At 35.8% G+C, this 24,532-nt stretch overlaps 1 protein-coding gene across 7 annotated transcripts in view; it reads left to right on the plus strand.

The window, feature by feature from the left end:
- ADAM22 (ADAM metallopeptidase domain 22) overlaps window positions 1–24,532 on the plus strand; it is a 265,124-nt gene that overhangs the window by 224,678 nt on the left and 15,914 nt on the right. The window contains exons 26-30 of one of the 7 annotated variants that reach the window (XM_007504968.2): window positions 545–562; window positions 10,875–11,069; window positions 13,950–14,050; window positions 14,446–14,512; window positions 19,583–19,669. In XM_007504968.2, the coding sequence (XP_007505030.1) occupies window positions 545–562; window positions 10,875–11,069; window positions 13,950–14,050; window positions 14,446–14,512; window positions 19,583–19,669 (468 nt within the window). Of the gene's footprint in view, window positions 1–544; window positions 563–10,874; window positions 11,070–13,949; window positions 14,051–14,445; window positions 14,513–16,932; window positions 17,044–19,582; window positions 19,670–24,532 lie in introns of all 7 variants that reach the window. The other 6 variants (XM_056800169.1, XM_056800168.1, XM_007504972.2 and 3 more) reach the window with 6 other exon arrangements.

Raw genomic sequence — 24,532 nt, forward strand, 5'->3', positions numbered from 1 at the left:
CAGGGGAATGGGAAAAGGAAATTATCATTATATTATTATTATTGTAATTATAACTAATAATAATAACAAACAACATTTATACAACAATTTAAAGTTTGCAAAGTGCTGTACAAATATCTCATTAGATCCTCACCACAACCTTGAGAGATAGGTAGTATGATTTTCTCCATTCTACAGATTAAGAAACCAAGGCAGAAAGGTTCAACTTGCTTGGCTGATAATTGTAGGGGGGAGGAATCATCACTGTCACGGTGTGTGTGTGTGTGTGTGTGTGTGTGTGTGTGTGTGTGTGTGTGTGTGTGTGTGTGTGTGTGTGTGTGTATAGAGAGAGGCAGACAGACACCCTAAATGTTTGGTGTCACGATTCCCATACTAATGTTCCCAAATCGTATATGCTTTACGAATTGTAAAATCCTGTGACTAGCCAGCTGACTCTGAGCTTCCAAAAAGTACCAAAATACTACAGTTTTGAGCAATGTTCTCCCTGATCTAGACACAAAAGTAACTAATTATTGTTTTTTTTTCTCCTCTCATCATTGGAAAGAAATTATCGAGAACAGAGGTATGTGGTAAGAACAACCTGAATGTGCTATCCTAAAAAGGTTTAACCTTAACTAAAAGATTGTCATTCCCAATTCTACTTCTGAAAACTGTTCATTTTAATTTGTAATGAAGAAATAACATGGAAATTAATCTTGTTTTTTTATGTTTTCATAGAATCATAAAATCATAGAATGTCAGAGCTGGAAAAAAACCATAGAGGTCTTAATTCAATTCTCCTTTTTTCCTGACTTTAAAATTTGAGTTTTGATACTGTTAAACTATTTTCATCTTAAAGAAATGTTGAACTTTAAAATTTTAACTTTGGTAGTTAGAAAATTCCTTTTTTTAAAATAGCTATCTCACATTTTAGTGGTTAAATGATTCTATGAATTTTTATTTTCATATTATAACTAGCATATATTCTATTTTGTGTGACCTAGAGGGACCTTTATAGAAATTTATTTTTTAAATTTTATATTGTAAGAAGCTCTAGAAATTACTTTTGTATTTGTACTCTTGACACTTCTCTATTTTTTCATAGCAAGACTACACCTTAATATATGTCAGCTTCCCTTTATGAAGCCCCTCTGAAAAAGGATTTTTTCTTTTATTAATATCATCTTCCATTTAGAGATGGCCAAATTTGCTTTGGGCATGATGTTGCTCTCAAGGAAATTGTTTAGGTAATCACAAAGCTTCTTGCTGATCTCTGTTTATATTTGCCAGAGAAAGTAATGTTTTATGTGTATATTATATAAGGCTACAGGCTAGTAATCTAGTTTGGACAAGCTAAAAGCACTTAGAATCCTGGGAGTATGAGCATCCCCTGGGACAGATAGACTCAATGTTTCACAATAACTTCACAATTCAGATTTTAAGTACAAATTGGCACTGGGCATTGATGGAATTCCTATAAGAATACTAAATTGTCCCAAATATAAAGTAGTCCATATAATGGGAGAGCTCAATTTTTTAAATGCATTGGTATTTTAAATTTTTACATCACTTGCATTCTTGAAGATATCATTTCTCTCTTCCACCCAAGAAGCCATCTATTGTAACAGATAAAAAAGAGGAGGGAATAAAACCAACAGATTAGATTCCTGACAGTGTGTGCAATATTCTCCCCACAAAGCTAATGCACCACTTTTGCAAGGAAAGGAGAGATGTGCATTTTCTTTACTCCTTAGAGGGTGTAGCTTGTTTCACATTGTAACCATTTTAATATTTATGTAAAAATGCCTATTTCTTAACATCCCTTAGAATTTGATCATCTCATAGCCTCCTCTTTTAAACACAGTGTTTAGTCCTATTCCTGACTCTTAGTTTTTCTTTCATTTTTGAAAATGATTAAAGTGAGATTAGGAATGAAGTAGAATCAATGGTCATTAAAACCTTTTCTAGTTTTAACTTGAACTTTCTCTTTCTTTTTTTTTTAAACCCTTACCTTATGTCTTGGAGTCAATACTGTGTATTGGCTCCAAAGCAGAAGAGTGGTAAAGGCTAGGCAATGGGGGTTAAGTGACTTGCCCAGGGTCACACAGCTGGGAAGTGTCTGAGGCCAGAACTTTCTCTTTCTTTGCAATTCTCTGAACTTTTAAAAATTAAGTCTCATGTATTATTTTCCCATCCCTTCTCAGGGCTTTCAAAATAAAATAAATATAACAAAGAGACATGAAATTGTATATGAAAAAATCTATAAGAAATTGTTTATTAGATGTCATTACATACATTTTATTATTCGAATGTGAAGGAAGAATGTTAGGAAGACGGTTGGCACATATCATCCCTAATGAATATAGTTTGCAACCATTGAATTAATATAGAATACCGCTTATCTCATTTGAATTGTAGTACAGCCCTTTAAGGGAGGCAGTGCACGTATTATTATCTCTTTTTTATAGCTGAGGAAACTGAGGTTTATGAAGGGAGAGACATTTGTCCCACGTGGCAGAGTTAAATCTCAGACAGTCTCTTTATTCCAAGCCTACAATATTTCCATTCCTAGGACAGCCATCTGCCTTCCTGCCTGTAGATGCTTCACAGACTGTGGGGAAAGGCAAGAGGCATAGATTAACCTAACTGGTTTTGTTTGGTTGGTTTCTTCCTTCATTAAAAAGAGAACCTGACTTATTCAAGGCATGCTTCACTAACCCGAGTACAAATAAAAGGCTTTGTTTCCAAGGAGGCTTTCTTGCTGAGTTAGTACAGCTCATTAGCTGATTAAGTCTGGGGCTAATTCTGTACTTTATAATAGAGTTCATTTAATATTTAAGCCAATGATAGGGATGTGTGTTGCTAAACCAATTCCTTTTTTTCCACCAGAAAGGGGCATAATATAATAACTGTATAGTATATATCAAGAATAATAATAATGACAATGACTATTTACAGTAGTTTTTTTTTTTTAGTTTTAGAAATGCTTTGCAAACAACATTAGTAAAATGCAAACCTAAAAAATGAGAGCAGGGGGCAGCTGGGTAGCTCAGTGGATTGAGAGCCAGGCCTACAGACGGGAGGTCCTAGGTTCAAATCTGACCTCAGCCACTTCCTAGCTGTGTGACCCTGGGCAAGTCACTTGACCCCCATTGCCTAGCCCTTACCACTCTTCTGCCTTGGAGCCAATACACAGTATTGACTCCAAGACGGAAGGTAAGGGTTTAAAAAAAAAATGAGAGCAGCTAGGTGGCTCAGAGGTTAGAGGACCAGGCCTGGAGACTCAAGATCTTGGGTTCAAATCTGGCTGTAGACACTTCCTAGTAGTGTAATCCTGGGCAAGTCACTTAACCTCCATTGCCTAGGTCTCACTGATCTGCCTTGGAACCAAACTTAGTATTGATTCTAACATAGATGGTAAGGGTTAAAAACAAACAAACTGGGCAGCTGGGTGGCTCAGTAGATTGAGAGCCAGGTCCAGAGACGGGAGGTCCTGGGTTCAATTCTGGCCTCAGTCACTTCCTAGCTGTGTGACCCTGGGCAAGTCACTTGAACCCCCATTGCCTAGCCCTTACCACTCTTCTGTGTTCTAAGACAGAAGGTAAGGGTTTTTATAAAAAAAAAAATAAAAATCAATAAAAACAAACTAAATATATGACACAAAGGAAACTCTGAAGTCAAGCTCTCACTGGGGAAGTTACTCAGATTAAGGAGATCACTTCCATTCTCCAAACTCTCTTACTGCAAAGAAGATAAATAATCCATTTCTAGCCTCCCATATCCCCTTGCTACATTATTAAGGTATATGCTCTGCTATGGAGAGGAATTTACTTGCTTAAACTTTAATCTTCCCACCCCCCTGGAAATCAGCAGTCAATCAAGGTATTTAGCAAGTTCAAGTCGGGATTCTACCTGTGGCTATCTGTGTCTGGTTTCTAATTTGAGTCCCCCTCTGGGTTCACCCACAGATGAGTATCATGTTCATTTCAGTACAATCTAACCTGTATCATTTCCCCTCTTTCCTTGTCCATGGCTATTGAATCCTGAATTTATGCATTAGTTCTCAAGTTGCAAGGAGAATTGGGATTCAGTGAATATAGTTAAGATTCTCTTGGTATCTTGAAGAAATACATAAATGTCACTATTATTCTGAAATAAAGCTTGTTCCCCTTTACATAAGATATATATATATATGGCAGATACCCCAAAACTTGAACCCCTGGCAGAAGAGGAGCATGGGATGTAGAGAGGGAAAGAGTCTCAATAGACCAGGTAGTTTTATAGTCATCCAAACTGACACATGCCTTGTTATGAAGGAAACACAAAACAGAAATGAGGCATTTAACTTTGTATTGCCCCTTAAGCTAGTTTTCAAGGGTTTGTTGGTTTCATGAGGATTCTTCTCTTCTCTTAGCCTTGATTGGAAAAGGTAGATATGTTTAATGAGGAAAGAATGAGGGTGGCTGTGATTGAGGTCCCCATAGATATATTAAACTTTGAGTTATGTTAGCAGACCTCGTGTTTTTCTTAAAAATATGTGCTAGAGAACAAGGGGAGAATAAAAGATGCTCAGCACTTTCTTAGTGGCATGATGCCACAGAAATGCTAAAATAGGTATATGGAACAGTTTTGGTAATAAAAAAAGTAAATAATTATAAGAATGAACCTGATAATATTTCTTACAGAAAACTCATCCTCAGTGTCTGAAAGAATTATTTAATTCAATGCAGTCAATTTTAATTACCAATCATAAGCCTGCCTTGGAGCAAAGCAAGACCTTGGTTCAAGTTACTGAAGTTGGCTGTGTGACCACAGGATAAACACTTTAACTCTCAGGGTCTCAGGCATCTCTGTTTCTCACTGAGGCTATAATGTTGCAAATAGATGTGCATTGATGAAGGGAATTTTTCCATAGTAGAGGTACTCATACTGATAAAATTCCAGATCTGACTCCACAATAAAGGAAAAGCAGCAGAGCAAGATAATTCTAATTCTAATCTGTACCCTGGATACCTTCAATGCAAGTTGAAGGAAGGCTGGGATTTCTAAACTCCACAATGGCCATTCATTGGATCATAAAGGTAATAAGAGCCATTTTTGTAACTTACTGTGAAAATAATCCAAAATATTATAAATGTAGAGAACCAATTTATGTAGTTTTGTTCTCCATAAAACCATAGGATCAGAGGCCTAGAAAGTAGCCCTAGGAATCATTGAGTCCAAAGAGACAACTTATCCTTCTTTTTAAAATCTTCATGACTTCCCATGCTGCCTGTGGTTTATTCCATTGCTTGTGTGTTTTAGAGCAGAATTGGCAGTAGAAGGTAATTTTTCTTATGTTGAGATACAGCAATACAAATATCCACAGAGCATAGAGAGCTCATCTTGGAAAGAGGAAGGCTTAGATTCAAGTTTTACTCGCTGTAGGACTCTGAGCAAGTCACTTAATTTCTCAGTGCTCTAGGAAACTCCCTAAGATTGGATACACTGGTTTATTTTGATAAATGGAATTTCCTTACCTGGGAATCCTCTGTGTTAGTGAATGACAGATCTAGTCCCTACCTCAATACATTAGTAAGAGGAATTTAGGTTTCATACATTTGATAATAGTTTATAAATGATACATCAAAATCATATGCTTTTTTAGCAAGTAGTTTAAGATGAAGATTCATAGTTTCATATAGAATCCTCTTTTTGTTTTGTTTTATTGTGTGCATAGAAATGCTCAATTTTTTAAAATTCAGAATAGAAAAAAAAAACAAAAATTAAAAAATCATAGACATCGAAGAGGGCTTAGATATCAGCTGGTCTAGCCCTACTGAGCTCAAATCAAAATGGAGGCCACTAAACTGTAGGTGAGAATCTCTACAGGCTGCATATTGACTTAGAAAACCACATATTAATATTACCAACATACTATTGTATTTTTATTTTGTTAAATATTTCCCAATTATGTTTTAATCTGGTTCCCAAGACTGGTGGCATAACTTTGATCTAGTTCAATGTCTTCATTTTACAGATAAGGTTACTAAGGCCAAGAGAGGAGAAGCAACTTATCCAATGTCACACAAGTAGTAAATGAGAGTCCTAGATTTTGAACTCAGGTCCTATGACTACAAATCTCTTTCCATTGTACCTCCACTACTTCAATATATTCTGTCTATTTCAACTAGAAAGCATAGAAAACAAACAAAAAATTTAAAAAACTAATGAAACTTAGAAAGAAAATCTAATTAATAAGTGATTCTTTTCTGTCTTTAGTCAAAATCAATATGATATGAATTATAGTAATTAAATCATGTCTTCTTGACCTCAGCATTCAAATAATCAGAAGCACCCCTTATTACTTTTTTTTGCCTTTTTAAAAAACGACTTTGCTGAATTCCTTATGTGATCTCACCTTCTCCTAATCCTTTCCTAGTTTGTTTTCTATTTATTATTTTAATGATTTTATGCACCTGCAATGCATCATTAGTATACTCCTAAATGACATATTAACATAGAAGTTCATGCAGATGTCTTAAATTACACATAAGGCATTGGAGAACTATCTCTCCTGGGACTGATCCTTTGACTTAATTTACATATGTTTTTATCACCTTAAGTGGACTTTAAGTCTAGTATATTTACACTGTATTCTTTTTGCCCATCTTTGGAAAACATGGGCTGTCTCAAGATACCATCAAACATTAGCCTTATCTGGTAGCTTGCATTTTTTCAAAGGATGAGAGAGAATAAAAGTGAGTTAATTCCAGAAAATCTGGTCTAGCATTGTGATGCTATGGTAAAGCTTCCAAAGCTTTAATGCACAATATCCTGACATGCTTTTAAAGATTTATTTGGGTGTTTTACATTATTGTACATGGAAATTTTATATCAGATTGCTTCCCATCTTGGGAAGCAGGAAGGAAAAGAAGGGAGGGAGGGAATTTGGAACTCAATATAAAAAAAAAACAAAAACAAAACCTGAATGTTAAAATTTGTTTTTACATGTAATTGGAAAAAACACTAAAATATTATAAACATTTTAATAAAGAAAAAAGATTAATTTGACCCCAAATCTTGACATTGACAGAGATATTTAATGTGTTAGTTGGAAGTTTTTTCAATTCCTCTCCCACTTTGAATTGGACTTGCCTCTTTTCTTTCAATATGCTTCTAAGACAGCATACATTCTCTGTTCCCAGATATTTTAAAGAGCTTTTCTGAAAGTCAAGCCTCCCTTTCAGAGTGCTGACCACCACTCACATCCCTGTATCTCTTGTTATCCTAATGAGTCATCCTTAGTCAAGTTACTGACAAAAAAAATATCAGGGCAAAGCCATAGAAAATGCCAACTGTTATGTCTCCCCAGCTGACACTGCTTGTTCACTTTGACTACTTATTCTCACTTTACTTCAGAAGGAAAAAACTAGCTCAGATTCTAACCCATTTCATAGTTAGTTTATTCAAGTGTTGAGTTTCTCAGTTTTAAGGCTTGGCAGTTGAGTACCAGTGTTTCTTGGGATGAGTCCAACATCTCCATTGTTATTGATATTGTTAGACATATGAACTTCATATCATCCAAAGATTTGGATGAAATAAGTTTTATGGCAGGACTAGAAATAGTGGCAATTAGATGATCAATTAAATGTTGAGAAGATTAGGATTCTAGGGTCATTCATTGGAAGGGACCTCAGAAGACATCTAGTCCTATTCCCTCCTTTTATAAGTGACAGAATACCCAAGGAAGTTAAATGTGTTTCCCTGTGTCATATAAGTAAATTTTTTCAAAAATAGAAAACATTTAGAATTTGTACAAGAAAGACTTTAAGACAATCAAAGGATTGGGACACTGGGGAGAGAGAATTGAGGAAATATGACAAGTGAGATTTAATCAGATGTTCTCTATCTTCAGTAATGACTGGCCAAGAAGAAATGGGCATTAGGTACCTGGTATATGATGGTTAGTTATAAGGATGAATTTCATGATTAGGAAGGTAACAACCTTGGCACATGTAAGCAATGACCAGTATTCTATAATAAGCATTTAATGAACACCTAATTCTCCAGAGAAAATTATATATCCTATCATGGTGAAGATGATAAGACTTTGAGGAGTTTATAGTCTAGATAAACCTAGACTTTTATCTGCCTGACCACAGGAAGTAAGTTGGGCTACATAAAAATGTGGAAAATCTTTCCCATATTTGACTCTGGCTTCTTTCCTCTCCATAGTGCTGGGTTTGTAAAGCACTGAGGCTTAGAAAATTCTCAAAAAAATGACAATCAAATACTGAAAAAAAGATGAAGATATATAACAGTAAATAAAATATGACTAGCAGTGTGCAAAAGAAAATTGTATTTTGGTGAACCAGAAAATTGTGAATTTCGTTAATAGCAAGATAATTAAATTCTTTAAAAGGCAGAGTACTTTTTGGAAGGTGATAATAGAAATAATTATAATTCAATATTTCAATATTTTCTTCAGTATTTATTCAAATCCAGTTCAATGACTCTACATTTCATTTAACCTTCAGAGATTATAACCATATTAGTAGGTAATTCTTGGGCATTACAAGGATTTGATGATTGAGGCATTTTTATTGATAGGATCCTTAATATGACTGATATAATCCAGAAGGAAAAGTTTGGCCCCAACAAGACAACGTCCCAAACTGTGATTTAACTGAGAAGCCATTTCTTCCCCAAGCCTGGATAAAGTGTCAACTCATAAGATAGGTGGTAGAAAAAGAAAATAATTCAAGAGACTAAAAGGGACAAGATTAGTTTAAAAGAGATTAACATTGATACCTCAGGCATGGAGTTTTGTTTACTTTGGGATTATATCTGACCATTTCCAAGTTAAGTCATATATATTTTAATGGTTATTTAGAAGAAGCACACTAATTATTTGCATGTGAAATCGAGCTAAGAATTCAAATCTAATGAGGAATGCTAATTTCTTCTATCAGAACTGGGAATAGACTAAACTCAGAAAACAAGGTTATTTTTTATCATTAGTTGGAAAATCTCTTTGAAAGTCATATATCCAGTAATATTGAGATAATTTCAAGAAGGAAGAGCCTGCTATTGTTAAAATGATATGATTTCTTAAAAGCCAAATTACAATATTGGAGTGTCTTCAGAAAATTTAGCATTGACATGTTTCCTTAAAACCTAGCTTATGTAAATGGCAGGACTATAAGAATATAAGAGGGGAAAGAATGATAGAAGCAATAATTTAATCCGTACTTCTGCATGGAGAGCAATTAAAATCCAAATCTTTCTACAATGCCCAACCTAATATTAATTCTGTCTTTATTTTCACAATGACTTTGGAATTGAACCACATTAAGTTGTGATTATGGTTATCAACTTAGCTACTTACTGGGAAATGATAAAATGATCATTTGGTACAGATGAAGAGTTGAGTAAGAAGTATTAATACCTGAGGATAATGAAAACTTGAGATTGTATCATGGGATCATAGGATTATAGATATAGAGCTAAAAGGGACATTGAAGGTCATCTAGTCCAACCTTATTGTTTATAGATGAGACCAAGATTCAGAGGAGTTAAGTGATTTGTCTAGATCACACAATTTTAAGACTCTTAGGCTAAAAAGTCATGGTGACTGCTCTTCTTTTTCCATAAATGACTTTTAAAAACCCATAGAAAACAATTGATAATGCTTCCAGTCTTCTGTCCACAGTTTAGTCCAGCATTGAATGATACTCATTTTTGGAAGCTGGAAAGGAGATTGGAGACCATCTCATCTTTATGATTCCTTTACAGATAAGGGAACTGAGACCCAGAGGAGTGAAATTTACATATCTATCTTAACCTAAGTCATTTCTGGTATATTTTAAATTTTTGTTTCTTTCCATCCTCAGTGAAAGATGGAAAGCTGATTATAACCATCATTTATATATATATATATATATATATATATATATATATATATATATATAGAGAGAGAGAGAGAGAGAGAGAGAGAGAGAGAGAGAGAGAGAGAAATATAGATACCTCCTTCATTCCAGTTGAAAGTTACTAAACCATTCCTCAACTATCTCTTCTTTAGGATAAATAATTGCACTTTTTATCCTTCTTCACACATCTCATGTTCCAGACACTTAGTTACCTTTTGGTTTCTCCACTGAATCATATTCCATTTATTCACTTTTCTTTTAAGCAGATTGTGAAGCCCAGAAAAAACCCCAGAACCTTAATAAGGCTGTAGATGTATCATATAATAGAACAAACAGAAGAGAGTAATTTCATTCTTTTAAGACAGGAGTTCTTAACATTTTTGTGTCATGGATACCTTTGACAGTTTGGTGAAACTAGTGGTCTCCATCTCAGAATAATGTTTCCAATTCAAAAAATAAAATGCATAGGATTACCAAGGAATCTAATTGTGTCAAAATCAAGTTATCAAAGTATACATTTTTAAGTCAAATTAAGCCATCTACCCTGACTTAAGAACCCCTGTTTTAAGATGGTGTTAATATGTGGAAATCATGATCAGTTTCTTCAGCCCAGTAGTAGAGTTGTTCTCTTCTGCCATCCTAAAACCTTTCATTTGAAATTAATTAATTGTTAACTATAGAGGTGAAATTAAGATTTGTGAAGATAATGGGGACTAACTTACCAAAACAGAACGCTTTATCTTTTTTAAAGAATGTAAGGCTATATTAACCAATCATTTCAGCATTTTGGTAGTGCCCCTTCCAAATCCTTGCTGAGAGAATGACTTTCATTGGTCACCTTTAGTAATAATCTTGTGTGTTATAATAGACTTGATTCATATAGATCATTAGCCCTACCTCTTTTTTTTCCTGAACTAATATTTGTATATGTCTGTGTTCGTGTGTGTCTTGTTTTCTGACTTTAAAATGTTTATTATGCTTTAGACAATTACCCCAGGGAGATTATGTAAAAAAGCCTGGAGATGCCGATTCTTTTTATAGCGACATGCCTCCGGGAGTCAGCACAAACTCAGCATCTAGTTCTAAGAAGAGGTCTGCTTTTCTGTCGCATTTTCAGATTTCTACCTGTTCCATCCCACATTATTCCATTAGTCAGAACATTTCATTATTTTGCAGCAGGTTTGATTACTTCTTCCTTCTTTCTGGAATGTTATAAATGGTATCCCTTGTTCTTTGATTACATGCATGAGTTTCGGGGGTACTCTAGGGTACTATACGCTCCAAACTTCTTGTTTTGGTAATCAAATATGAAAAATTAAAGAAATGAAAAACAACTTGATGTGTACAGCAACCCAAGAGGGTACTGAACAATCTATTTCTCATAAAAAAGATGGTGTTCACTGACATTTTCGATGGTGGGTTTAATATCATGGTCTTGTAGTCAAAGAAAAAGGTTACTATCATGCTTCAATAACAAGCAGTAAATAAAATAAACTTATGGTATTAATGCTGTATAGAAAATTCTTTAAGTACTATGCTATGTTTTTGAAAGCTAAGCTATACATGAAGCAAAGACTGATCGTTGTGAAATGTGCTTTTGAATGTTGCATTAAGGATTGCTAGTTTTGCATTTTATTCCTGGAATGAACTTTCCTAGACGTATGCAACTTTCAGTCCAGTGCTAGCTAAACTGGTTTGATGTGTGTTTGCCAGCATTCATATCAACACAGTATGGGTAGATGCATTATTCATCTGTTCTTTAGAGTTTGATATCATATTTTTGCTCCAAGTTCATAAAATACATAAATAGCACTTAAAATTCTGCATGATTTATAATTGCCCAGCTGGGTAAAATGAGGGAAAACGGAAATTGCTGAAATACTTTAGGATATGTGGGTAATTGTGAGCTTGTTTTCATAGTGAAATAAAACTATGTGGCAGTGGAGGGGGAAAATATCTATATTGATATCTGCATAAATATTGATATCGATACTGATATATATGTTATGTCTTACCTTGGGAATGGAAGTTACTTTGGATTGTAAAGGTGATTGCTAATTTCCTACTGACAGAAAGAAGACAATTACAGTGATATGTGGAATTTTAAAGCTGGAAGGGACTTAAAATTCTGTCTGGCCTTACTATCTTCTTTCTGTTAGTAAACAGGATCATATTTGAGCCTGTTGAGATAATACAAAGCCTCCCCTGACTCTCCTCAATATTTTTCTTACTCCTTAGATCTTACTCATTAAAACATATATGAATAAGCAATAAAAATAGAAAGTTTGGTGAGATATGGAAACCTTTTAAAAACTACCTACAAACTCTCTTTTTTTGTTTAATGTCATACTTCACTGTGATATATTACCATTCACCCAAACTCAGAAAAGATGGTTTACACATAAGGACTGTAGAGCTTAAGAAGGGAGCAAAGAGCAGATTCTTATTGTTTTGTTTTGTTTTTGTGGAGAGGGAATAGTTGTAGTTAAAGGGGATGAGGATTTAGGCTACTTCTATTTTCCACAGCAGAGACATTTTTTTTCCAGTAAAATAGTCTTAAATTAAGCAATGCACTGGATAAATGGAAGGAGTTCTGTAGATTCCAGTGGTATTTCTGTAATTATTGTCCCAATAAGAACACCACTTAATTAACCAGTAATGGTGAAGAATGTCATTTTAGCTTCAGAGAACCAATAATGTATTGGTGCATTATGTGTCCACTTAACTACTTGATCAGAAATAATTTAATAAGAAGGCTCTTTTTAAGGAAAGATTTGTAATGACTTTCCATCATGATTACATGTTTTAAGCATAATGCCATTTTCTAAAGTGCAAAAGCTGTCACCAGAAAGACTTAACAAAGAATTTGAGTAGTTCCCAGAACTTCCTCAAGATCCAAGGTACAAATCTTAAACAATTTGGAAAAGTGTGTTGAGTTTTTTACTCATCCTCCTTACTACTGGGTGTGTAGAATGTCGTGAAGTGGTTCTTGTGTGATACCAGGTAGGTCTGTCCATTTTGTTTTTAAGAGACATTCCATTTAAAGATGATGGAACAAAAATACACAAATGGTAGTTAAGTGGTTAATGGAATCAACCCACAAAGGTGTCCATGATCTTTGTTTGACCAAGTTCATTGGCATTTATTTAACAAGTCAATAAACTTTAGATGATATTGGTGGAGCAAACTCCATTGTTCAGAGGGGAAGTTTACTTACTTTCTAAGGAAACAAAAGTGTCACCTTTATGGCTTAATCATATTTGTCTTGAGTAAATCTTAATCAAACTCTATCATGGCCTTATACTTAAGAAACAAGTACAGCAGGACCTCTTTATAACCCTGGTATTGGTAAACAGGACTACTCTGTTATAAGCAGATGGAGTATATCGAACTTTTTACTACACATTCTGAGTATAATCAGAAGTTGTATTTCCAAGTCTATTTAATAATGAACCATGTTAGCTGGGCATGGTGGCACACACACCTGCAGTCTCTGCTAGTGGGGAGGCTGAGGCTTGTGTTTGCTTGAGCTCAGAAATTCTGAGCAAGAGTAGAACTAAAGCCAAGCAAAGTGTTTGTACTAAGTCCTGAACCAATGTGGTGAGTCCCTGGGAGTGAGACTACCAGGCTGCCTAAGGAGGGATGAATAGGCTTATATTAGAAATGGAATAGATTAAAGCTTCCATACTGATTAGTATTGGGAATGGGTTAGTGAGTGGTCACTGTATTTCCAACCTGGATGAGATAATAATAATAATGATAATAATAATGATAATAATAATATAATAATCATAAACCATGTTATAATGGGGTTCCTTTGTATTTGACTTTTCTTAAATTGGTATCTGTGCAATTCTATTCTTCATTAAATATTTTTTATTTGGCTTCATTCTTTCATTTTTCCAGATTATTAATTTAGTTGTTGTTTCTTTTATGTATTGCATAGTGATATAAGTGGTTTTGTTTACTAATCTTAAATTAGTCATTTGAATGTTTTCATTCTTTAAAGTTGGAAAGCTAAGAAGAGAGGTAAACATTACATGTCTATTTCAATTTCAGGTCAAATGGACTCTCCCATTCCTGGAGTGAGAGGATTCCAGATACAAAACATATTTCAGACATCTGTGAAAATGGAAGACCTCGAAGTAACTCATGGCAGGGTAAGAAAAATGGAAATCCATTGGTGGACCCAGTCTGAGTTCCCTATTCAATTGGATTGGATTGTTATAAAACAATTAAGGTCAACAATTCACCAACTGAGAAGCATTTATTAACTTTCCATTTTATGCACAGCAGGAGAAAGGAAATATGGAATGAGAATGCAAGCTGTTTTTACTTACAACAGAGACGAACTCTCTTATTAATGATAAAGATCCGACAATTTAACAGCTAGGGCATATCCCATAACTAGACGTGGCTGTAGGATTCTTTGAAATGCCTATCTGATTGAAGAAAGTGGTTTTATGATTCTGAAACTTTTGCAAATAGATTTAAAACAATATTAACTTATTTATATACCTACCTAAACCTTCTAACTCCAGGCTATCTTTTTCAGGCAATCTAGGAGGCAACAGAAAGAAAGTCAGAGGCAAACGATTTAGACCACGATCTAATTCAACTGAGTAAGTCTGAACCTCTAATCAAAAAGGAGGCTCCCATGTTCCTTGTGATTTGTTCTAAAGAAAGTGGGTTGATCACTTACAAGTTAATTGGTCAGCTGGTCAAAGAAGTAGAAACCAATACATTGGTATAATCTGTTTTATTAATGCTTTTTTAACTCTCTTTTTACCCTTGGAAAATTAACCATAACTTTTCTTTTTTATATAGGCATCTTCGCAACTGTTCCCATAGCAATACTCAATGACAGTGAGGGTCTTTACCCCTGTTGCAGGCTTAATTCTACAGTAACCTGCCTTTGTGGTGTCTTGGTTCAGTGTTTGAAGGGAATTTGGCTAACCTTCCTTTTTTCTTTTCATCACCCTGGGTTCAACCATTCCAGAGAGATCACTCTCTCTCTTTTTCTCCCCGAATACTCACTCCCACCTCAAAAGCATTAGGAAAAAGAGTCCAACTATTCTTGGATGTCCTGCTGCCAACTTGAATATGCTGCTCGGAGATTTTCATGGCTGCAATCTAAGCATTCTCTCAGACTAGTCAAAATAAAACATTATCACACTTATGAAAAGAGGCTTAAAAGGCTATTTACATTTTTTTTGCTCTTTAAGATGCATTGGCATTTTTGAATAAGACGTACATAAGATTGTACATGCAAAAAAATTAAATAAGAGAGGAAGAAGTTCACATAATATCATCTTGCACTCTTTTCTGTCTCTCTTTTTAAATATATGTATCTATGCTTAATCAAATTCTTCAACTATCTTTGTGAAATCAAACATAGCCCTAATCTGTATCTTTATATATAATGCTTATCACCTAGTTCAATTTCCATTACCCTTGTCCATATTAGAATCTTCACTTCTCTCTCACTCTAATGAAAATTGTTATTCCCTGAATCTCATTAGCTATTTCATGCTTTACTAATGATTTTTTTGGTTGGTTTTGTTTTTTTGGAGAAAAAAAGCCTGAATATCAATATTTTATTAACTGCTTGCTAGAACTTATGTAGCATTTCCATCATATACCCCCTACCTCTTTTAGTCCCAGTATAATAACATTGCCCTGAAATTTGGATCTTCCAAGCTGAATGGTATTGTCTGTAAGTGGCTTGTCAAAATTTAAATATAAGATTCCTTATCTACTGGGAAATATTGGGCAATTCAAGTAATTCCATTGCATGATCCAGAATGGCAATAGAAAATGACACCATTAACTCCCAACCTCAGAGAGTTTATCTTCCACACTCCCAAAGCACTTGGGTGCTTTAGGTCTTATTGTTGATAAACTCTTCTTGGAATGTTGTTTGGACTGGTTTGTTTTGTTTTGTTTTGTTTTTGCATGGGGCTATACAATATAATATCTAAGATAAGAGTTACTTAGCTGTGTTTCATCCAATTGCTCCCTAGAGTGAAATTGATAAAGGGCAAATTTTTCCTTATTATTTTCTTCATGTACTCTTTAATTTTGAACTGTATTTCCTATAACAAGGCTTAAAGACCTCTAAAATTGGCAGTGGGGTGGGGGGAATGACACTGACATTAGAATAGAGCCAACAGTTTGGGGACCAAAGGGTTATTTGGTTTTCATCAATGTTAAAGTAGGGTTCATATAGCACTTTTCTAGAGTAATAACATGAGTATCCTTTGGTATAAATTTCCCAAAGCCTTATTTTAAAAAATTACCTGATGTCACAAATAATTTTTGAAAAACTTTGGGAGCTCAACAAGTATAAAAAGAGGAATTAGCAATGGAGTCATTTTTGTAGATGAGAAACAAGCCAACTAGTAAAGCCTTAAAGCTTTTTCATTGATTTTCCAAAATATGGTCCTGTATTTCCCTTTAATAATCTATTTAATAACTTCTATTTCCCTTTAATAATAATAATAATAATAACAAACCTTTGGAAGCTGACCACTTATCTCATGTATCCCTTTTGTATCTAAACTCAATAAAGACATAAAAGCCTATTCACAAGCATTCTTGCTATATGTAGATTCCACTGACACTTGAAGACAGCTCCTGTTTTCTAGATTAATTGGTTACTGTCTCCCTCTTCTCGCTTTTGCTATTTTGGTAAGATCAGTTGGTTAACTACAATAAGAAATGACTGTTAGCTGTTAAAAGGAACTTTCCTCTCCCAGGTGGGCATATTCCACAGATGAGAGAACCCCCTTAAGTTGGACCTTTAGATAACCTCATTTAGGGGAGGATTCGGCTGAAGGTGAGAAGGTAAACCAATGCAATGCCCTTACCCTGAGGAGTACAACATGAAGGCAGTGTGAGCTTTGGTGATTGATAGCCTCCGGTATCTTTGTTAAATCTACAATGTTTTTCCTCAAAGTGGGTACATCTTCCTCACTGTTGTACGTAATGATGACTTTTTTTTTTTGGCTTAGACTTTCTATTATATATTGTGTTTTTGCAGGAGGGAGACCCAAGCATCCGAGCCTGGGCACTCCCTCGACCAGCCATTCCCAACCCAAGGCATAAGCCCAGGGGTTTCCGACCCCCCTTTGACAGGGAGTCAGGACCACAGGTCAGTTTCCATCTGCCCCTTTATTCTGGGCTGCCATTTAATTCTCCTCAAGGTTTTTCCTTATCTGATCTCAGTTATTTGATTTACATTGAAGCCCCCTGTGAGTGCTTGGAGATGCTCCCCATGCAGCCTCGCTAGCTAAGCTCTCCCTGCCTTTCCAGCCTGAAGAATTTTTGTTAAAAAAGCTCTCAAGCCTGAGTATGAGGCATTTCTGCATGTTGCGCTATGAGGCCAAGTCAAGTCATATAGACCGAGTAGGTAGGTTTCAGGGCAGTTTGATGGAATTCCATCCATTTAACCACCACACCGTGAGATAATTGTGATGATAACAGCAAATGCTTAATGGGCAGATCCCCGAAAGAAGCAATTGAAAGGCTTTATTCCACGGCCTTTAAAAAAAGAGAGAGAGAGATTCTAGCCCTTGGAAAAGCTACCCAGTTGGAAAGAGGGAAGTTGACCTTGTGAATGTCAAGCCAAATGGCTTTAGGCTCCATCTTCTAGCCATTGTCTCAATGAGATGTCCAATTGAATTTGAAATGCAGGAGCAAACTGGTCTTCAGGTCCTTGAAGTTGCAGGGGATCTGTGAGGGTCTCCATTTGTGGTATGGCTATGTCAGTGTCTTACCTGGTAACAGCTGCATGGGCTTTCTCGATTATCCTCCCCCAGCCCAGAGCTTTAACTAGCACTTCATCTGTGGCTGCTCTGGCTTTTTCAGCTTTTACTTTGGGTTCAGAGACTCTACTGAGAGCTTTAAGCAAGTTTTGATTTGCTCTCTCTCTCTGTGAAAAAGACCCATTGAAGGTGGTTGTGGCTAACAGCAAGGCTCTGTTGCAAGCTGGTTCCTCATCCAGAGGATAGCGCATCATTGGCAAAAATGGTCTTGGAAGCTTTTCAAACAAACTCTTCTCTCACAGATTGGACTTTTTGATTTTCAATGGGGCAGTATGGTGGTGACATCTGAAAATGAAGGGAAAAGAGAAAGGGTCAAATCTGGAGAGAAAGAAAAATCTGATATACTTAAAAAATAAAAACAACTACAGTAATGTGAGTATGAATCAAACACATTTGTAAGCAGCTGTTGGAGAACTAAATAAAGATGGAAAGAGTAGACTTTGTTATCTGAAAACCACATATTTTTATAATTGGCTCTGGCTTATTTCCAAGGACCTTATATGGCTTTTTGGGTCTGATCTCAACAATTCCCACAATGCCTCTGTGAAGAGAGCAAGAAAAAAAAAAAACATAATCTATTTCTGTTACTGATGAGAAAACTCATGCAGGCCTGACTCCCTGAGTGCTCCCTTGATTACACCTAAAAATTTTTGCATGTACAAAAAACCAAGGGGATGGGCATTTTGGCTTTAAACTTAAACTCAAAACTAAAAATCTATCCTCTCCAGTCTGCAAACTTTTCTCCCTAAAATTTTCTCTTTTCAGGTGGCAGTCCCTTCAATCAGGTGTACATAGTGCCTTTCCCAAGAAGGAAATGAAAGGGATGAGCCATATATGGTGTCCTAGCAATTCTTGTGCCCCAGAAATCCAACTTAGATGGCTGAAATGTCAATGACACTGGAATCCAAGGACTTGGCTTCTTATTGCTCTTTAAAGAACTGATCTTAGCATAATCTCTTAGAGACTTCTCATCTAGCAATGTTTCTGGATAGGGAGAAGGGTAGAGCAGAATATGAGATGTTTTTCCCTTCCCTGTGAAAAAAGACAGACTGGGATTTCCATTGAAAGATCATTGGATTTGGAACCAGAGGACTTAGATTCAAATTCTGGCTCTTTCTCTTGCTACTCATATTTACCTTGAATAAATTAATTAAATTTTCCATTGGCCACAGTTTTCTCATCTGTAAAATGAATAAATTGGACTAGATTAGGGGTTCTTAACCTTTGTGTGTCATGGACACCTTTGGCAGACCAACAAAGCCTATGAATCCCTTTTCAGAATTATTTTTAATACAAAAGGTAAAATATCTAGGATGACAAAGAAAACCAATTATACTAAAATTAAATTATTAAAAAAAATTCTCAAACCCCAGGTTAAGAATTCCTGGACATCTAAGGTCATGGTCCTAAAAAGTCAAAGATTTTCTTCTCTTTCATGGTGATCTTAAAGTTTTCTATCCCCAGATATTGAGTTTTTGTTATACTCTGAATAGTCAAAGCTATTGATAGGAAATAGTCCAAGTAAAATCATTTGGGAACAAGATTGTTGGGGCTGCTAGTCAAGGCGAAAAAAGAACCTTGAGTCCCCTAGGGAGCCCACCAGAAACTATTCTCCTGAAACTCTGAAAGTATTCCAGAATGATTGCCTCGAGCCTTGTTGTAGCTGGGATTTCCCCCTACCCCCATGCCCTTATACAGATGATAGCCTCCTCACCAACCATCTCATCCCCATCTACCACCTACCATCCACCCTGGTTTGTTTGCATTTTAAGGGGGAAGACATCCTTGCTAAGCTTGTCCCTTGTGTTCTCAGATTTTTCTATCTTGTTCCTCTGCTTTCTCTGTTCCTTCCATTGCTTTCTGCAGGTATTTAAATCCATGGTTCAAAAGAGAATATAATGTAGCTAAGTGGGTAGAAGATGTGAATAAAAACACTGAAGGACCATACTTTAGGTATTTGGTGAATTAATTCTCTATTCTTTTCAAACTAGCCCCATAACCCCTCTCCTTCCCCCACCCTCACCCTAACACATAAAAATCCTGGGGTGGGGCTAGACTGTCCATCTTGTATCTCTCAATACAAGTCCCTGTGTGTGGAAAGGATTCCTTGTTCATTTGTTGTCTCGTAGTCTCTATTTCCTATTTTTATTGTTGTTTTTGGCTTTCCATGCAATTTTCTCATTCTTTTCTGAATGTTTCAAATAAAGCCATTTGAAAGGGGTGTCATTAATGCATGCTTTCTCCCCCTACCATCTCTCTAGCTTTTTGTAGCTTCTTCCTCATTTGGTGCTAAATAGTGTTCTACAGGCATGAGACATACCTTCCACTAATAAAGAAACATTAACCCAACCCAAATTTAATTTATCTAATTGAATGGTTCCATAATGCATTCTCCCTGCTCATTGCCTCTATCAGAAAAAGGCATCCTGAATTTAAGTGAAAAGAGGATGACAGAAGGCCGTGGAATTTTACCTCTTTTAAACAACAGATTGATTTTTTTTCTTTGACCATGAAGCTCATTGAAAGCATGATGGCTGCACGTGAAAATGTTTAGGGTGGTCTTGAGTTCTTTTTGGTTATTATGATTACTAGGTGTTGAATAACAGTTACACTGAGAATATATTTTCAAATCATTTTTTCATGGTTTGTCAATAATGTAAAGTCTTCATTATTATTATTTGTTATTGTTATTATTGGTCTGGATTTAAGATTTCATCAATACAGGAATCTCCCTGTATGAAAATCCCCTCCTTCTAAACACTGAAGACTTCATGGTCTTTATAGAGTTGTCCAGGATATTGGGAGTTCTAAGTGACTTGCTTCTGACCACATACAGCCTAGTATGTTCCAAAGGCAGTTCTTCCTGACTTCAAGAGTTGGCCCTATCCAGAATATAGGCCACACTGTTTCTCATACAGCCTTCACGCCAATAAGAAACTCAACTCTTGACAAAATTTCTGGGTACTTGGACTTCCTTTGTAGATACCACTTCAAGTGAAAGCAAAACACTTAGAGAAAACTAATGCTCTTGCCTTGCACATATAGGAAGTGTAATTCTTACATTATAGAAACCACCCAGTCTTTGGTTTAGATCATATGACTGGACTCTGCATTACTCTAGAAGGAAGCCAATCATCATTAGAAGGAGCTCTGAATTGTGTTTCTAGTATTCAGTTGACAAGAACCAACATTCATCCTTGTATTTTCCAATAGGTTGATCCTCATTTTTCATTTTGGTAATGTTGAAGACAAAGAAAGCTATCATTTAAAGAAAATGTATTCCTTTAAATACCTTCTCTTTTCAACACAGCTTACAAGATAAGTGATGAGAGTTGGTATTCCTTGGGCAAGCTTTTAAAACAATTAAAAAAGAGAGAGAGAGAGAGAGAGAGAAAGTGCACTTAGCAGCCACATAGGTGGACTTTCTCTTCCAGGGTACCATTTAGAGTAACCTTGCGAATAGTTTGAGAAAATGATTAGGCATACCTGCGTTTTAGCTTGACTCATAACATTCGCATATATCCTACCCATGGCATAATCTCCTGCCTGACTCCAAAGAGATGCCCTCCTCTCACTCACATGTACCCCACCACCACCTTCACCCACGGACATATCCTACCTTCCCACACTGGACCCTCCTACACACACACATGCTTATATTCAAACATCCCACCCTCACCTACAGCTCCCAAGATGGCCAAAGTCAACAAGACAGGTAAGAGCATTTTTATGTTTTCTTTAAATTTTTGTTCATGCTCAGCCCTATTTTCTTTCCTAAGGCTTATGGGCAGATTCTAGTTTATTCTACCCACCCAACCATCATTCCCCCAAAACTTGTTTGGTCCTAACCAATGGGTGAGTGATTTTTTTTTAGTAAACTAATTTAACACCTATTAACAATCATTAACAAAATGGTACCCTGGAAGAGGTAATTCCTGTTCACAAGGTGAGCTAAATAGTTTATACTGCTCCCAGAGAGTAATTCATAGTCTTTGGGATCAGATCCCAGGTCTTCATCTGCCCAGAAGCTGCATGGATGCACGAAGTATGGATGGGGAAGTGCCTCAGAATCCCAGTTGCACGTGCAAAGCTGCCTGGGCAGTTTGAGAGGATGTCTGGTGTGCCCGCTAACAAAGTGGCCGCTTTTTTCTCTTTGATTGGCATTAGAAATAGGCTCCTGCAGTGATGAGTCAAAATGAGGTTTGGAAGAACATTGAATATCCATATCTTTGTTGTAAGCAGTTGTTGATAGTTCAATAAAAGACAACAGCCCAGAGTTGAGCCACTTTGAGTTAACTGGGGTGACCTTTGCTACAAGTTTTGGGGATCAATCAACATGATAGCTCTGGTGAGTCAGTGAACTGTCCCAGAATTTTTTTAGAAAGTCTGAAAGTAGAAGGAATGATTCTTGCTTTCTCTGTGGTTCTAACCTCATGCAGGGCATCTTGGGGGTACCCACAACTCCTTGGCTTATGCTTGTGGCAACCTCATGCTTAATTAAGCTCAGCTCTGCTTTTCTTGCCTCTTGAGCTTTCAAGGCTATTTCTTTCAACAAATTAACCTCAAAGAGTAAAGAGTGCATTGTTAATCTCTTGTGTTACATGATTTCTGACTTCCAGGGCAAGATATAGTGGGGGTTCTCTTTTGGAAGCAAACTTATTTGATGGAATATTCAGAACTTAAGAAAGAGTGTTTGTACTTTATACCAACAAAGAATGAAATTCACTTTTCAAAAAGCATAACTTGTGTAATTATTTTACCTGAGTGTTAATTGATTCTCTGGCTCTGGTGGGACTATGGTACTCTCAGAGAGCACAACCATAGAATGCCACTAAAGATCTGGTGGAATCAGGTTAAAAATCCTTACCTCTCTGCATTGAGAACAGAATTCAAAGGATATGGAGGTGTTGGTGGCTGTGTTAGTTTTAGAGTCCCAGAAAATATCCTTCCTCTTGATTATTATTTGCATTTTTTAGAATATCTCATTGGGTTGGCTAGATGGTATAACAGATAGTGTCAAGCCCTTGAATCAGGAAGACTTGAGTTAAAATCTAACCTCAGACACTTACTGGCTGTGTGATCCTTGGCAAGGCACTTAACTTTTTACCTCACTTTCCTTATTTGTAAAATGAGCTGGAGAAGGAAATGGCAAACCACTCTAGTATCTCTGCCATGGAAATCCCAAATGGGGGTCATAAAGAGTTAGACATGACTAAAAAACAACTTAACAACAACAAAATTAGGGTTTTATGGTGCCTTTTATATACTTTTCTTTTTGGTCTTATTGGTGATGCCAATAACCCTGAAGAATACAATAATGCGTATAGAATTGTGAGCAGTATGTCCAGGGAGCACCTTAGACCTCATCCTGAATTTATACATTTTACCCTGGTATATGCTCTTGCTTACACCTATGAAGGGATTTTCTAGGAGAATAATCTTTGATTTGGAAAGGGCAATACAAAAAAGTTCAAATAATAATAGCTAGAATTTACATAATAACTATTATGTGCCAGGCACTACACTAAGAATTTTACAAATATGGTTTTATTTTTATCCTCACAACAACCCTGGGAGGTAGATGTTATAATTGTCTACTTTTTACAGTTAAGAAGAATAAGGCAAGCAGGGATAAAGTGATGCCCCAAATCACACAGCTAGTTAATCATCTGAGACTTTATTTGAATTAAGATCTTTTTAATTCCAGGCCTTAAGGTCCATCCACTATGCTACCTAGCTGCCTCAATGAATTTATACTCAATAGAGAGGTTATATGAGTTCAAGTCACCAGGCTTAAATGATTAACATTTGAATGACATCATCAGGTACCAAAATATGTAAGTTCTGAGCCCTAGTAGTGACCTCTTCAAGATCACAAAAGATCAGAGAGTTGAAAGTATCCCAAATTTCCCCTAAAACAAAGAAAAATGGAATCTTGAAAATTATGGCTAGGTTCTCATTAGTGTGAATAGTGAATCCTGTGTCTTCATTCCTTGAGCTTGCACTATTCAAAGAAATAATTATATGCAAAATATGGTTATTGGTTTCAGTGCAGTGCAACTTCTTCTGCTTCATAGGATTCATTGTTTGCATTTCTGTTTGCATTAATCAGGATCTAACTGTATAGATCAAGATTCCAGAATGTATAATGGTTAGTGAAAATCTAGAAAAGGAAGGAGATACCAAGAGGCTTCATCAAAAACAAGCCATGTTAGGTTAATCTCATATTCTTTTTTGACAGGTAAATGAAACTGATAGAGCAGGAGAATTCTATAAATATAATATTTGACCTAATTTTTAGAAAACAATTTCACAAAGTTTCTTATGCTCGTGCTATGGAAAATAAGGAGAGATGGTTCAGAGGCTCACTAAATTAGATGGATTTGGAATTGGTTGAATGGCCAATTTCAAAGAGAAATCATTCATTAATGGTTCAATGTGATGCTGGAATGAAGCCTCCAGGGAAGTGTCTCAGGGATCTATTTGACCCTGATCCTATGCTGTTTAATATCTTTATCAATAATTTAGATAGGTAGAGTTCTTGTCAAATTTACAGATAATATAAAACATAGGACCAAGATACAAAAATATCTTCACTATAAAACATTGAAATGAATCTAATAAAGTGAAATTGAAGAAGGATAAATATAGACTTTTACACTCTGCTCAATAAAATTAACAGTCCAAGTAAAAAATGGAGCAAGTATGGCTCATTTCTCTGAACTTCTGAATGACCTTCAAGTTGTAGAGGATTGCAAGCCCAAAATGAGGCAAATGTTATATTGCAACAAAGAAGGAAATATATAATCTTGGGTT

Source organism: Monodelphis domestica, chromosome 5 (assembly GCF_027887165.1).
Source record: "Monodelphis domestica isolate mMonDom1 chromosome 5, mMonDom1.pri, whole genome shotgun sequence".
Lineage (NCBI taxonomy): Eukaryota > Metazoa > Chordata > Mammalia > Didelphimorphia > Didelphidae > Monodelphis > Monodelphis domestica.